Genomic DNA, 12392 nt, shown 5'->3' with positions numbered 1-12392 from the left:
AATAATGCCAAGGCAAACATCTTAATTTCTTAGACATTTAAAAATCAAGTTGAAATTAATTTCTTAGACATTTAAAAATCAAGTTTTAATTTCAACGAATTAGTAAATATATTTTTCTTAATAGATGGTTGATCTAAGAATACTAAATTAATGAATCGTCCGCCGTAAACACTTCCTAATTACTTTGATAATTGATAAGAAATTTCCATAAAATAGAACCGATTATCCCCAAGATTAATCAAAGTACGATGAATACTTGGTATCAACTAAAAAAATTAATAACTACATTATGTGTGTTTATACTTTGATGACACTTACTATTTGGTCTTGATATTTTTACAATTATAAAACTAAGACATGGAGACTTAGTTTAACCCTGACTAGAGGGAGTCTGCAGAGGGGGAGTGAATAATTGCTTCCCCTAATTCGATTTTTATTGCACAAACGCAATGAAATGGTTAAATGAGTATGTACTCGTGTTGTTTGTGTCTAGAGTATGGAGCAATTAAACACCATAAAAGTTGCGGCTAAAACATACTTACTCTAATTGATGTCCACTTGTTTGCAATAGAAGACACGAGTTAAACAGCTTAAAAGAGGATTCCTACTCTTGAATGATTCATATATAACTTATTGGGTACGATAGATGTGTCAATTCACAAAAACTCTTTGCGTGGTAAGGATGCAAACCTATTCAAAAACACGACTATAACGCATCCAACATTATGGTTTGAATCCCCAGTTAACGAGGAAAGAATAAATATTCCATCGGGAGCTAAATCATGAATGCTCGATATGAACAGTTAAGTCTTGTATACCCAGCTCATGGTACAATCCATGCACATAGTGCAGAATTGGAAGAACCTCCGCTCCTCTCTTAACCTGGATAAGATACCAAGATACATTACAGAATTTTTCATAATAACATATGGGCAAAGATGGATACTGCAGCTTTAGGTATCTATAAGTTTAAGCTATTAACGAAGTGCATGAACTCATATAACCCCATCACCACCCAAAGCTATTATTTTGGTGAATTAAACTGTGTTTCCTAAAATCGGACTTCAATATATTTGACAGATGGAAATCAAATATCTAAGGAAAAAGCAATAGTGGATGAGAAAAAATATATATATCTTGAATCATAAATAAGTCCGGGTTCCATTTCTATAAATAATGGCAAGAAATTAGACTCGTGATTCCTATACTTCATATTTCTTTTGGGGAAAAGGAGGAATTAGCTTAACTTGAAGATTTTGCTCTTTATCCATTGAATGAGTAGACAATTGAATCATATTCAGTAGAATGGTACCAACTAAATTCTAAGTGCTAACTTATCAATGGAATCTCATTGTTTATACGTAACATATTATGGCATTGGATTTATAAAGAAAATAGATTTTCAGATGGTATCAAATATGCAATAATTATAGTAACAATCAATGTACTACAATGTCAATTCATAATTTTGATAGAAGTAAAACATTTGGTTGAACTCTTCTTTGCCTCAAGGTAATAGCTATAAAATAGTTGACTTCTGGGAAAGGGTAAGAGAGAAATATTATGAGATATACAATGCATTAGAGACATCATCATTACTCTTGGAACAGGTTATTGTATTCCACCTCTTGTAGAGAAGCAAGAGTTCATTATATAATGGAACTTTCAGTTCTAATATTCTATATGAGAGTTATCAGTAGTGTTGGGCATAGACGAATACACCATAGTGAGGCCCTTTCTACAACTAAATATTGGAAGGGAAGTACGCCACCCATTCCTTTTTAGAGTTCATTTTCCAACTTGGAGGTTTTAAACAATGGAAACTAGAGTTACATTCTAGTTAAGAATGCAAATTAATTGTATATTTTATCAAGTTTGCAAGTTCTTTTGTAGAATTTCAAACCTGAACACAAAGAGTGCCAATGGCATGCCCAGGTACAAGCTCCCAAAATCGAGCATCGGAGACTTCAGAAACATCCTCAAGAGAAGTTACCTAACAAATATTTCAACATGAAAATACATGGGGATTATGAAAAAACTGGATAAGAAGATGAATTGAGGAATTTCCACGTACTTGTCTCCGGCATTTGTTAAGGGCAGAAGAAGGTACACTTGTAGGAGCCATCTGGAGTAAAATACTGCCTGCCGCTCTAAAAAGTGGCATAACAACCATGAATACTGCAATTGAAACAAGGCCCAAACACAAAACTTCTGCATTCTCAACCCTGGAAATAGGAACCGAAACAATGGACTTATCCTCTTATTTTGAGCAAATTAGTGTATCCATAGATAACAAGAAATCAGCAATGATGGCAACCAAATAGATTGATACACAATTATTACCCCAAAGAAAGAAACCACGATGCCAAAATCAAACCTGCACTGCAGAAAGTAAAAAAAAAGAAGCCACATTAGAACACGTTTGAAGGAATAGGGATTATAATATGCATGCACACATATATGGAGAGGCTTTTTATCCTCAGAAGCTTCAAAACAGAAACATTGTTCAGCAAGACCTATACCTTCTAATAGAGTCCGCAAGAACATGTAGGAAGACTGAATGATAATTCATGTCTTCAGCATTCCTGTAAACTACATAGAAGTTGCAGAATCACAATAAAAAGTTTTAAAAGTTAGATCAACACTGGAATTAAGACAGACGTGAAAACCACGGCGAGAATGCAGCATACCTATATTGACACGTGCATAGCTTCGAAAGAACCAAACTCCAATTAAGTTCACCAAAAGATTGGTGACTGCTGAAACAATTAGGTAATGCCTACAACAAAAGAAACAAAAAAAAAGTAACAACACCAAGTCCCAATAGACCTAGAAAGTTATAACATAGTCCATGAATAATTTGCTAGTTGCAAGTTTGGGAATTGAATATGTGATTATGCAAATTTTAACACCATCTTTCAGAATGAATTTGCAGTACTAACCTATACAAAAATCTCCAATATCATACTAAAAGTTCATTTTAGTCTAGCAGAAACATCACTAGCAATAAAGGACATTGATAGAGGAATCATAATCATCAATCAAAATAAAAGGATTTCCAAATTAAGACTTTGATGGTTATAAGGGATTGGAGCAGACAACGAATGCTTGAATTACTTTCAATGAGTTAAGCATTTGAATTTAATGATATCATAGTCAGGGAATGACTTGTAGATATGATACACACAGAAGCCCAGATTTAAAAATAAAATAAAAATAAAAAGATCACAGCCTAACCCAAATAGTTGGCTTAACATGTTATTACCATAAAAATAAAAAAAATGATTAAATAAAACAAAATGCATATAATCATAGTAAATTGCTCACTACTACAATGGAATAGGAACATCCCAATAAAAGCTCGCTCCATTGCAACCTAGGAATTGACATGGTTAATCAAGAAACCTAAATAAATGCCTGATTAAGATTGCAAACATGATGCTCACCAAAACTCGCTTATTGAAACCCTTTTCCTCGAGGATATAAAATCCCCTTTTGTGTTGGTCAGATCACTCAACATCCTTATTCAAGCCAATATGTTTTGCATTGATCACTAATTTATATGAATGTGAGAAATTCACTTAATGCAACAGAGATCAAATAAAGTGTTATACGAATATAAATCCAGGTATAACTGTCAAGAGACTACTGATGCTACCCAAACCAGGTTGGAGTGTTCTTCCAAATGTATATAATTTTGATTTTCAATTTTTTTTTTTCACATTTACATCTGAAACAGGACATTTGCATAGTTGCAATCGAATAAGGATGTGCTCCTGAAAGTTTAGATAGCATGCCATGTGCCCTTTAAATCAAGAGAAAAATGTCAACAACCATGCTTTAATGGTTAGTATCTGGAAGTTAAGGTATAGTATACAAAAATAATAATGTAAAAGATATGCAAATATTGAGAAGAACATTTGGGTTTAGTACACTATTTTTTTTTTTTTTAAAAAAGGGTATCTATTACAAGAAGTTAGATTTAGTCTTAATAAATGATAAATGTGAATAAATAAGTTAAGAACGTGGTATGAGACTAATAATTAAGCAATTGATCAATTAGAGTTAGAAGTGTAAGGGATATAGGGGGTGCTTAATATAGTTAATTTAAATGACCAAATATTTACTATAAGTTAGATGTAGCCTTGACAAACAAAATGTGAATAAACAAGTTAAGAACAACGAATGTGACTAATAACTAAGTGATTTAATCAATTAGAATCAGAAATATGAGGGAGAAATTGAATCAATTAGAGTTAGAAATATGAGGGATATAGATAGTCAAGAGAAAATTGTGCTTGATATACTTAAACAATCTAAATGATCAATTATTCCAAGAATAGCATTGAATAGAGCTCATAGCTATATACTCTTAATTTGTATACATAAAGATTTAACAATGTGGCATGATTCATAACCCCAGAACATTGCAAGATAGGCAATATTCATACAAGCTGCAAAGACTGGAAACAAGTTTCCTTAAAAGTAGTGGCTTACTTGTGCTCAGATTCATCTTGCATAAATGCATGTAGCGCTTCCACGGCTAAGGAGAACGACAAAAACAACAGAAACAGCTGTCTACACAGGCACCACAGAAACAATCTAATATATTAGCACAAAGAATAGTATGCAATCTTTACATTAGCTGATGAGATATGGGGCAGATGTAGTGTGATGCTCCTGCCCATATACTATAATTACAAATTTAGCAAGAAGTAATAATTGGTGGAAATTGCTACAAATCTAAAATAATCTGATTTTCATTGTCACCCTTCTGAATCTTTCCATATCATGGTTTTGACCTTAGAGCACAAATTCATAAATAATATTGTTAACATAATCACTCCTCCCAATAAGTTCATGAGAGTTTGCATGATGTAAGCATGACATATTGAAGAAAATTATGTGCCTAGATGCACCTCGAACATCAATTTCTTGAGGAAGGGGTTATAAGCAATAATAAGTCAAAAACAAGAATGATACAATACTATATTTGAAGCTGCGCAGTATGAACCTTACAGAGGAATCCAAAATAAATTTAGCAATGCATACAAACCCAAGATACGAACTAAAGTTAAATCCTATTTTAAATTATTAAGTTATCTAAACAGGTTTAAATATTGTAGTTTGTTATATTTTTAGAAAGAGAATTTTAGAGATTATTAAGATTTTTAAAAAAAGTTTGGGGAGTTCTTTAGATAGTCACAAGTCATAGTTTTACAAAGAATTACTCTCATTGCTGGTCCATAAATGTGAGGCTACACACAGGTCGATCATCCAGCTACAGTTGATTAAGGCCCTCTTCCACGCAATACGCGGATCCTTCCCACATACCAGGTCAATCCTTCCTTAAGAAAACTGCCACTGTGGTTCTCACCTGGTGACTGTCAACTCCACCATCGGCTGCCACCATAACCTAACCCCTTTGAGGTGATCTGCTGCTCCGCAATCTACTCTCGTGCAACCAACCTCCTTGCAACATCCCACCACTACCTCTCACAAGCGTTGGTACCTCCCTTGCTGTTGCACCATGGATCAAAGCGACCGAATGCCTCTCCCTTGAACACTTACATCTTCTCATCAAAGCTGTGAGAATGAAGCGAAGATCTGGTCTCCTGTAGCTTCTAGGTCCAAAATAACTTAGATTTGATTAAATCCATTTTTTTTAAAAAAAATTTGCTACAGTATTGACTTTTACCAAGTAGGACCTGATCCAACTTTTGATTCAATTCATGAAATTACAATACTCACATTAGATGCAAGTTATTTTGAGATCTGTGAGAGGGATACGATCTGGTCCAAGTTTAGTTGCAATTAGAAAATGCAAGAGGAAAAGAGTTACCATCTCACTATTTGATTGGACTAGTTGACTCACATTATCTCAGTAAAAATTTCTACCTCCATTTTCTGAAAATTACTCTTATTTATTTAGTTTGTAATTTAAATTACTTACATTTAATTAAAAAAAGGGCAACCCGTGCATGAAGCTCCCGCCATGCGGGGTCTCGAGGAAGGATCCATTGTACGTAGTCTTATCCTGCTTTTTGCAAGAGGATGTTTCTAGGATTCAAACCCGTGACCTTTTGGTCACAAAGTAACAACTTTACCATTGCGCCAAGGCTCCCCTTCATTACTTACATTTAATTAATTTCTAAAAATAATTTTTGTATAATATCATATATTATTCAAAACACAAAAACACCATCATTATCTCTTATCCTACTTTATCCGTCATCTTCCATAAAAATACTAATTATAAAATCCAGGTAATCATATTTAGTTTAGTTATCATCCAACATTCAAAAAAGAAAAAGAAAAAACAATGTTTCACCCTAGTGCATTATAATTTTATTTTCTAAGCTCATTACTTATTAAAATTCTTAGATCAACATTTTACATAAAACCAACATTACTATTGCAAGAGAAATAAGAGATATAGATGCAAGTAGCAAATGTCCAAAAATCAAAATACAAGACGAGATTAGAATCATGAGAACTAGGGTGGATCATCCAAATAACTTTAAGGAGCATTACCCTTCATATATATAACTCCATGGATTGTAAAAACGTAGACCAAGAATCACATTATACTATGTCTAGGGAAAATTTTGCATTCCTAAAAATAATAATTAATATAGGTCCAAAAATATTATGAAAAAAGCTCCTATTATTGACCCAAGAGTGGATCCTCATGGATTTCTTAATTAGTTAACTGAAATAGAATACTTTTGATATTATGGATTGTTGTCTATTCAACGAGCACAATTCATCAACTTAGAATTTATTATAACTGCTAAGAAATATGAGCAAAGTGTTCAAGCCAATAAAGATCAACATGGAAGAGAACTTATAGAACATTAGTCCAAAAAACGCTCCACTCCGTGGTTAGGCTTACCCAAGGTGCTTTGATGATTTAGCGGCACGATTTAAGTAAGACATTGTATTCAAATAGTTGTTTGAGGGTGTAAGGCTTATCATGAGAATTAGACATTTGAGTAGTCAAGCTTGGATGATGAACTTTATAGAGTGTGGAGCTGTGAGTAGCTTCGAACTCAGTGATGGTCATCACGCTTGAAGATGGACCCAAAGATTCAATGTTGTTTGAATTTTTATATTCTTAGGAGCTTTATCATAGGCCTTAGAAGGTGTTTAATAGGCTGTCTTCAGATGATTAGCTATTAAAGAGTCGACAAATGAAGCAGAACTTAAATTTCCCTTGGACCCAAGTTTGGGTCGAGCAAAACCGGTCAATGTCGGCCAAAAGTGTTTTTTAGTGAACACACTTTTTATTCAGGTATCATGTGTCAACCAAAAATGGTTGATGTAAATGAAAATTGGTTAGCATCAACCAATATTACACAAATTAAATGTTGAGATCTCCAATGGCTATATTGTGAATGTTGGCTCGTACAAGTTGATTTTTGGTCGATGCTAATGCTGGAAAAGAGCTGTTGCGCCTTTCTTGTCTGATGGTTTTTTTGACAAGGAATGTTCATACAAAAATACACATAATCATCTTCTACTTTGCTCAAGTGCCAAACGGAACACTAAAGATTTTGGCATGCTTCTAGTTTTGGGTCTAACCTTCCTATCATGATATAGATATCAATTTTGGCACCTACGGATATATTGTTAGAATTTATCCATAGAAAATGATGTGTGGATAAGGTGATACAGGATGGTAGTAGATGGTTTGGAGTACAGAATATAGGCCTTGTGTCACTTGGTATCTCAATCTGGCATAACTCGACAAAGGAAACTCCAACTATCAGGCCATGGCAAAATCAGTATTTACCGCATGTAAAAAGTTACGTGGGCCCCTAACCAGTACCTAGTAGCTAGTATGAAACTATATTTTAACCCATCAATTGGACAATATACATCTTCGGAAACGATGCTTCGACTATTAGGTCATGGCTAAATCAGTATTTACCACCTGCAAAAAGTAATTTGGGGCCCTATCCACTACCTAGTAGCTAGTATGAAATTATATTTTAACCCATCAATTGGGTATATACATCTTCAGAAAGGATCTTTCAACTATTAGGTCATGACCAAACCAATATCTACTACTAGTAGAGAGTTGTTCAAACTCATACCGCTAGAGAGTTATTCAAACTCATGTCACTATGTATTATTTCAGATACTCTTAACACTACATCAGCCCCGTCCGCACTCATGTGGAATATTGACACACAGAAACTCCCAGTAGACACTCAATTTCTGTTGATCACGTATAAAATATTTTAGGAATAGCAATGTCAATCACTTTGATTCACACATGTCAAATACTTGTACTCGAGTATGAGTAGCATAGCCTACTAGCAAGCATGGAGAATAGTTTAACCCATCAAATAAAAAGTGAAACGGATATTAGTGAAGTGAAGGGGAAATTTATAATTTTGTAATGATGTACATTATTCATAAAGATCTGATAAGAAACTTACAGCATTCGTAAAAGCAGCCAGCACTTCCAGCCTTTTGTACCTAAATAATATAGGAAAGTATAAAATGATAAATCCTTGTTCCTAAAATTAGTCCAACACGTACTACAATATAGTGGACAGTCTACATTAGAAAACTAGAGAAAAGAAATAAAAGTATGCACAAATGAGGAAAAAGAAAAAAAAAAAGCAATATGAAAGAGAAAATGACTATAGCTAATTCTTAGTACAAGATAAAATTGGAGGTACTATGGACAGAGAAACTAACCCATAGGTGTATATTTCATCAGGCTTCTTGCGGGAAGCAGCCATGGCAAACAATGAAAAGGTTAAAAGGCCACATCCAAAGGTAAGATGAAATGCATCTGATATCAACCCTAAAAGAAAGGGCACCAGGAATTTAGCTGAACAAATATACATCAATATTCTAATGTTTAATATGGCTGTTATTACCAATGAAATCAAATGTCTAGTAGATTACTATTTAAGTTTCTCATTGCAGTAATTTGACTACTAACAAGATCATCAAAAAGATACAAAAAAATCATATTCAACAACAGAAGAGCATGACAGTGTTTGGCAAGAATTTCAGAATTGAAATGTGTTAAATCAAGCAAACAAGTCTTCTAACAATATAAACTCGCCTTGGCTGAAGAAAATAACATCTCATAGCAAGAAAAAAAATGAATGGCGACTCGACCAACCAAAAATAAAACTACACAGAGAAATATCTATCTGTATCATAGCAAACACTAATAGTGACATGCATGCATAAATGCAAATACTTAATTTCCAACAGCTCTAATAGGACTACTACACCAGTAATTCAGCATACTAATCATAAGTCAGCCTAGTTTTGGCTGCAGGCACTCACAAAAATTATCAGAAACATGAAAAATTCCAAAATAAACTAAACCAAAGAGAAAATTTTGTATATTAGTCAAGGTTTTTGTATTCTTTTATTTATCATTTTCATGTCTCATAGTACACTTCAACAAGCATGGAAATACAACATAAAACTCGATCAAAATGTTGCAGCCCTTTAATTATTATTTGCAATTTCTAACCAGGTAAATCCCATGATATGGTTTGCATCATATCAAACAATGATTAACAATAAAAATGAGTGAATCTGAAAGTCCGTACAATCTCATAATTTTGAATTATCGCCTAAGGAAAACGACAGAGGAGAACCAGGTGACAAGATGAAGTATTATTTTATCAACCAAACAAGTCTTAAAATACTCATTGGAGTGCAGAACCTGATCCAACCAAAATAATAAGATCACACAGAGGACATTATGGGTGTGAAAGAAATTTTTGGATGAAACATCAACCTACAAACACAACACGTTTGATGTACTCCAAATACAAACCTCATTCAGTTGGTATATTTCTCAAATGTGAATAACACATTAAGAACATGTTTATTCATTTTCCATGCCTAAGTCACCACAGCAAGAAAGTACTATTTATTAATTACTGTAATTTAAATTTTGTTAGAGTTCTTGTGATGCTCTCAGAGGGTGGGGTGACATTAAGAGCATAATGTCCCTATCTTTAGTGAAGCTAAAGTCTCCCTCTTCAGGTTTATTGGCATCCTTAGAAAACATTATGTCAATTGTCAAAGTTCCAAAGTACAATCACAAACCATGGAGAACCTAAGTGAACTTGCAATATCAGCATAAAAGAGTACGTTATTAAACAAAGAAGATGTCAGACTAAGTTCATTAGTTGCCAATCTCTTGAAAGTTAATGACCATATCAATGAAACGATCGAAGAAGAAGAAGTGCGACGACAACCCAAGAAATTCTCTGACCTACGCGGCCGGTGAATATTCCAATCAACAATTCCGACGTAGAATAGGTCACATTGAGTGATATAAGCAAAGCTAGCCGCTTCATCGACCGATTCCCTGAGCTTACGCCTTCAACCACCGCCATCAACAAGTGAAGTAACGTGGGCTTTCGGTCATCTCCGCGGACCATAAAAGTGGGCGCACCAGGTGCTTTGCTGCGCTCTTCGCTATCTGAGGTAGGTATACTGATGAAAGAATCACTCCGAGAGAGATGCGCCCGAAACGAATGGCTCCTCTGCGGCGGAAACGGCGAGCGGGGATCGGGTTGGCGGAAGGACGACTGCCGCGAGAAGGCAAACCTCCGATCACCGGCATCGAGGCCATAGTCCCCGGACGAGGGCCTCTGGTCTGGCGTCCGGTGGCTAAACGACGAGCTCCGCGGGGGAGGAAACCTGGGGCCGGTCTCCGCCCTCGTCAGATCTCGAGGAGCTGCCGGCTGCTCGTCCATCGGGATCCAGACGCCGAGATCTGGGACGGGTCCGGAGAAAGGGGATCGAGGGAGCGGCGGCCGAGTAGACGAAGAGGAGGAATGCAGCAGAAGGTAGATTTATTATTTCCATTTCTGAGGGCCAAATTTGACAAAGTGTTTATGGCGTCTCCCGGTTTGAGGATTTTTCCATATTGCTGTAAGATGTCAGACTAGGGATTCCAATTCTGTTCAATAATAAATAAATAAATAAATAAATACATATGTTCAATTGTGGGGTGAATTTAATAACTTAAAAAAATAATACAACATAGAAAATTATAATAAAAGTCATATATTACTTTCATATGTTTTTACAATATCATTCTTCATAATTTCATGTTTTGAAAATACTGAATAATAACTTCATTATCAATGATATTAAATACATCTCCTTTAATATATAGTATCAAATAATTATTTATCATATCATCTCCCAATCGATTGCAAAGTGAGGTTTTCATTAATTTCATCACTGAAAACACTCTCTCTATAATTGTAGTTGCAACAGGTAATAGCAATGCTAACTTTAAAAGTAAATATACCAAAAGATACAGACAATGTTTTTTCAATTGAACCATCCTTTTAGCAAGCTGACTAATCCCCATAACCTTAGATAATTGATTGGTATTCCACATATCAAAAATAAAATTATCAAGTTGGAGCTCAAGATGAATTAACTCCATCGGAAAAAAATCAAATGGATAAAACTGAGCAAACTGAAGTAATTTTCTCTTATCGTAAGCAGAGAATGAATTTGATGGATTACGACAACTCATACACAACAACAACTCCGTGTTCATCTCATTAAAATGACTGTTCAACTCTTGAAGTTATAAATCTATCACTTTATAAGATATTCCGACGCGATAATATTAAAGTTTTATCCTTCCTTCAATATTTCATCATGATCTCCCATGAAAGACGAACAAGTCTTCCATGTGTAGGGTGACTACCTCATATTTAATACAAAATAAAGAAACTTCATTAGTAACAAATCTCAACCATCAGCTCTCATAGTTTGCAGTTTATGTTTACTTGATTTTATAAGAATCATGGCATTTATAATGTCTTGATCTTTTCTTTATAAAGCTTGCGATAAATCATTCGTGATTCCCAAGATATTTTTCATTAAGTGCATCTGAAATATAAATTCATATTTTCCAATCAATTTCAACAAATTATTTGCTTGCACCCTTTGCATGTGATCTTTTCCCTCCTCTTCAACAAATAAAAGGACATTAATAACTGAATGATACAAGCATATCAAACTTAACAATGTATTGTAATGTGAACCCCAATGTGTGTTACCGGTTCTTTTGAATGTCTTTTCTTGATTCATACCTTGTCCAGTGAAGATATCACTATTGCAAATTCCTTTAATAACTTTTTTCAAATTATTTTTCATGAAGTATGTCTCTTCGCTTGCATGACGCTCCAATAATATTGCTCGATTGTGCAACCACATATAAAAAAAAATAGAAATTCTCATGTGATTTTCAGCAACAGCTACAAGTGTAAGTTACAGTTGATGAGCAAAACAATGAACATAATAAGCAGACTTATTCTCCATCATAATTAAGCTTTTTAATCCACTAAATTCTCCTCTCATATTGCTAGCTC

General features: G+C 34.4%; 1 protein-coding gene across 1 annotated transcript; it reads right to left on the bottom strand.

Annotated features, from left to right (window-relative positions):
* Positions 1-577: 577 nt before the first annotated feature.
* On the bottom strand, positions 578-10884 carry LOC122009056 (metal tolerance protein C2-like). The gene is made up of 10 exons (XM_042565048.1): positions 10265-10884; positions 8713-8821; positions 8448-8487; positions 4498-4574; positions 2691-2779; positions 2523-2592; positions 2344-2382; positions 2075-2225; positions 1904-1993; positions 578-882 (listed from the first exon to the last, which is right to left on the bottom strand). Exons 1-10 carry the CDS (start codon positions 10749-10751, stop codon positions 781-783), a joined length of 1254 nt encoding a protein of 417 aa, XP_042420982.1. The 5' UTR covers positions 10752-10884; the 3' UTR covers positions 578-780.
* Between the last annotated feature and the right edge of the window lie 1508 nt (positions 10885-12392).

Source organism: Zingiber officinale, chromosome 8A, assembly GCF_018446385.1.
Source record: "Zingiber officinale cultivar Zhangliang chromosome 8A, Zo_v1.1, whole genome shotgun sequence".
NCBI lineage: Eukaryota > Viridiplantae > Streptophyta > Magnoliopsida > Zingiberales > Zingiberaceae > Zingiber > Zingiber officinale.
This window is presented reverse-complemented; position numbering and strand designations above follow the sequence as displayed.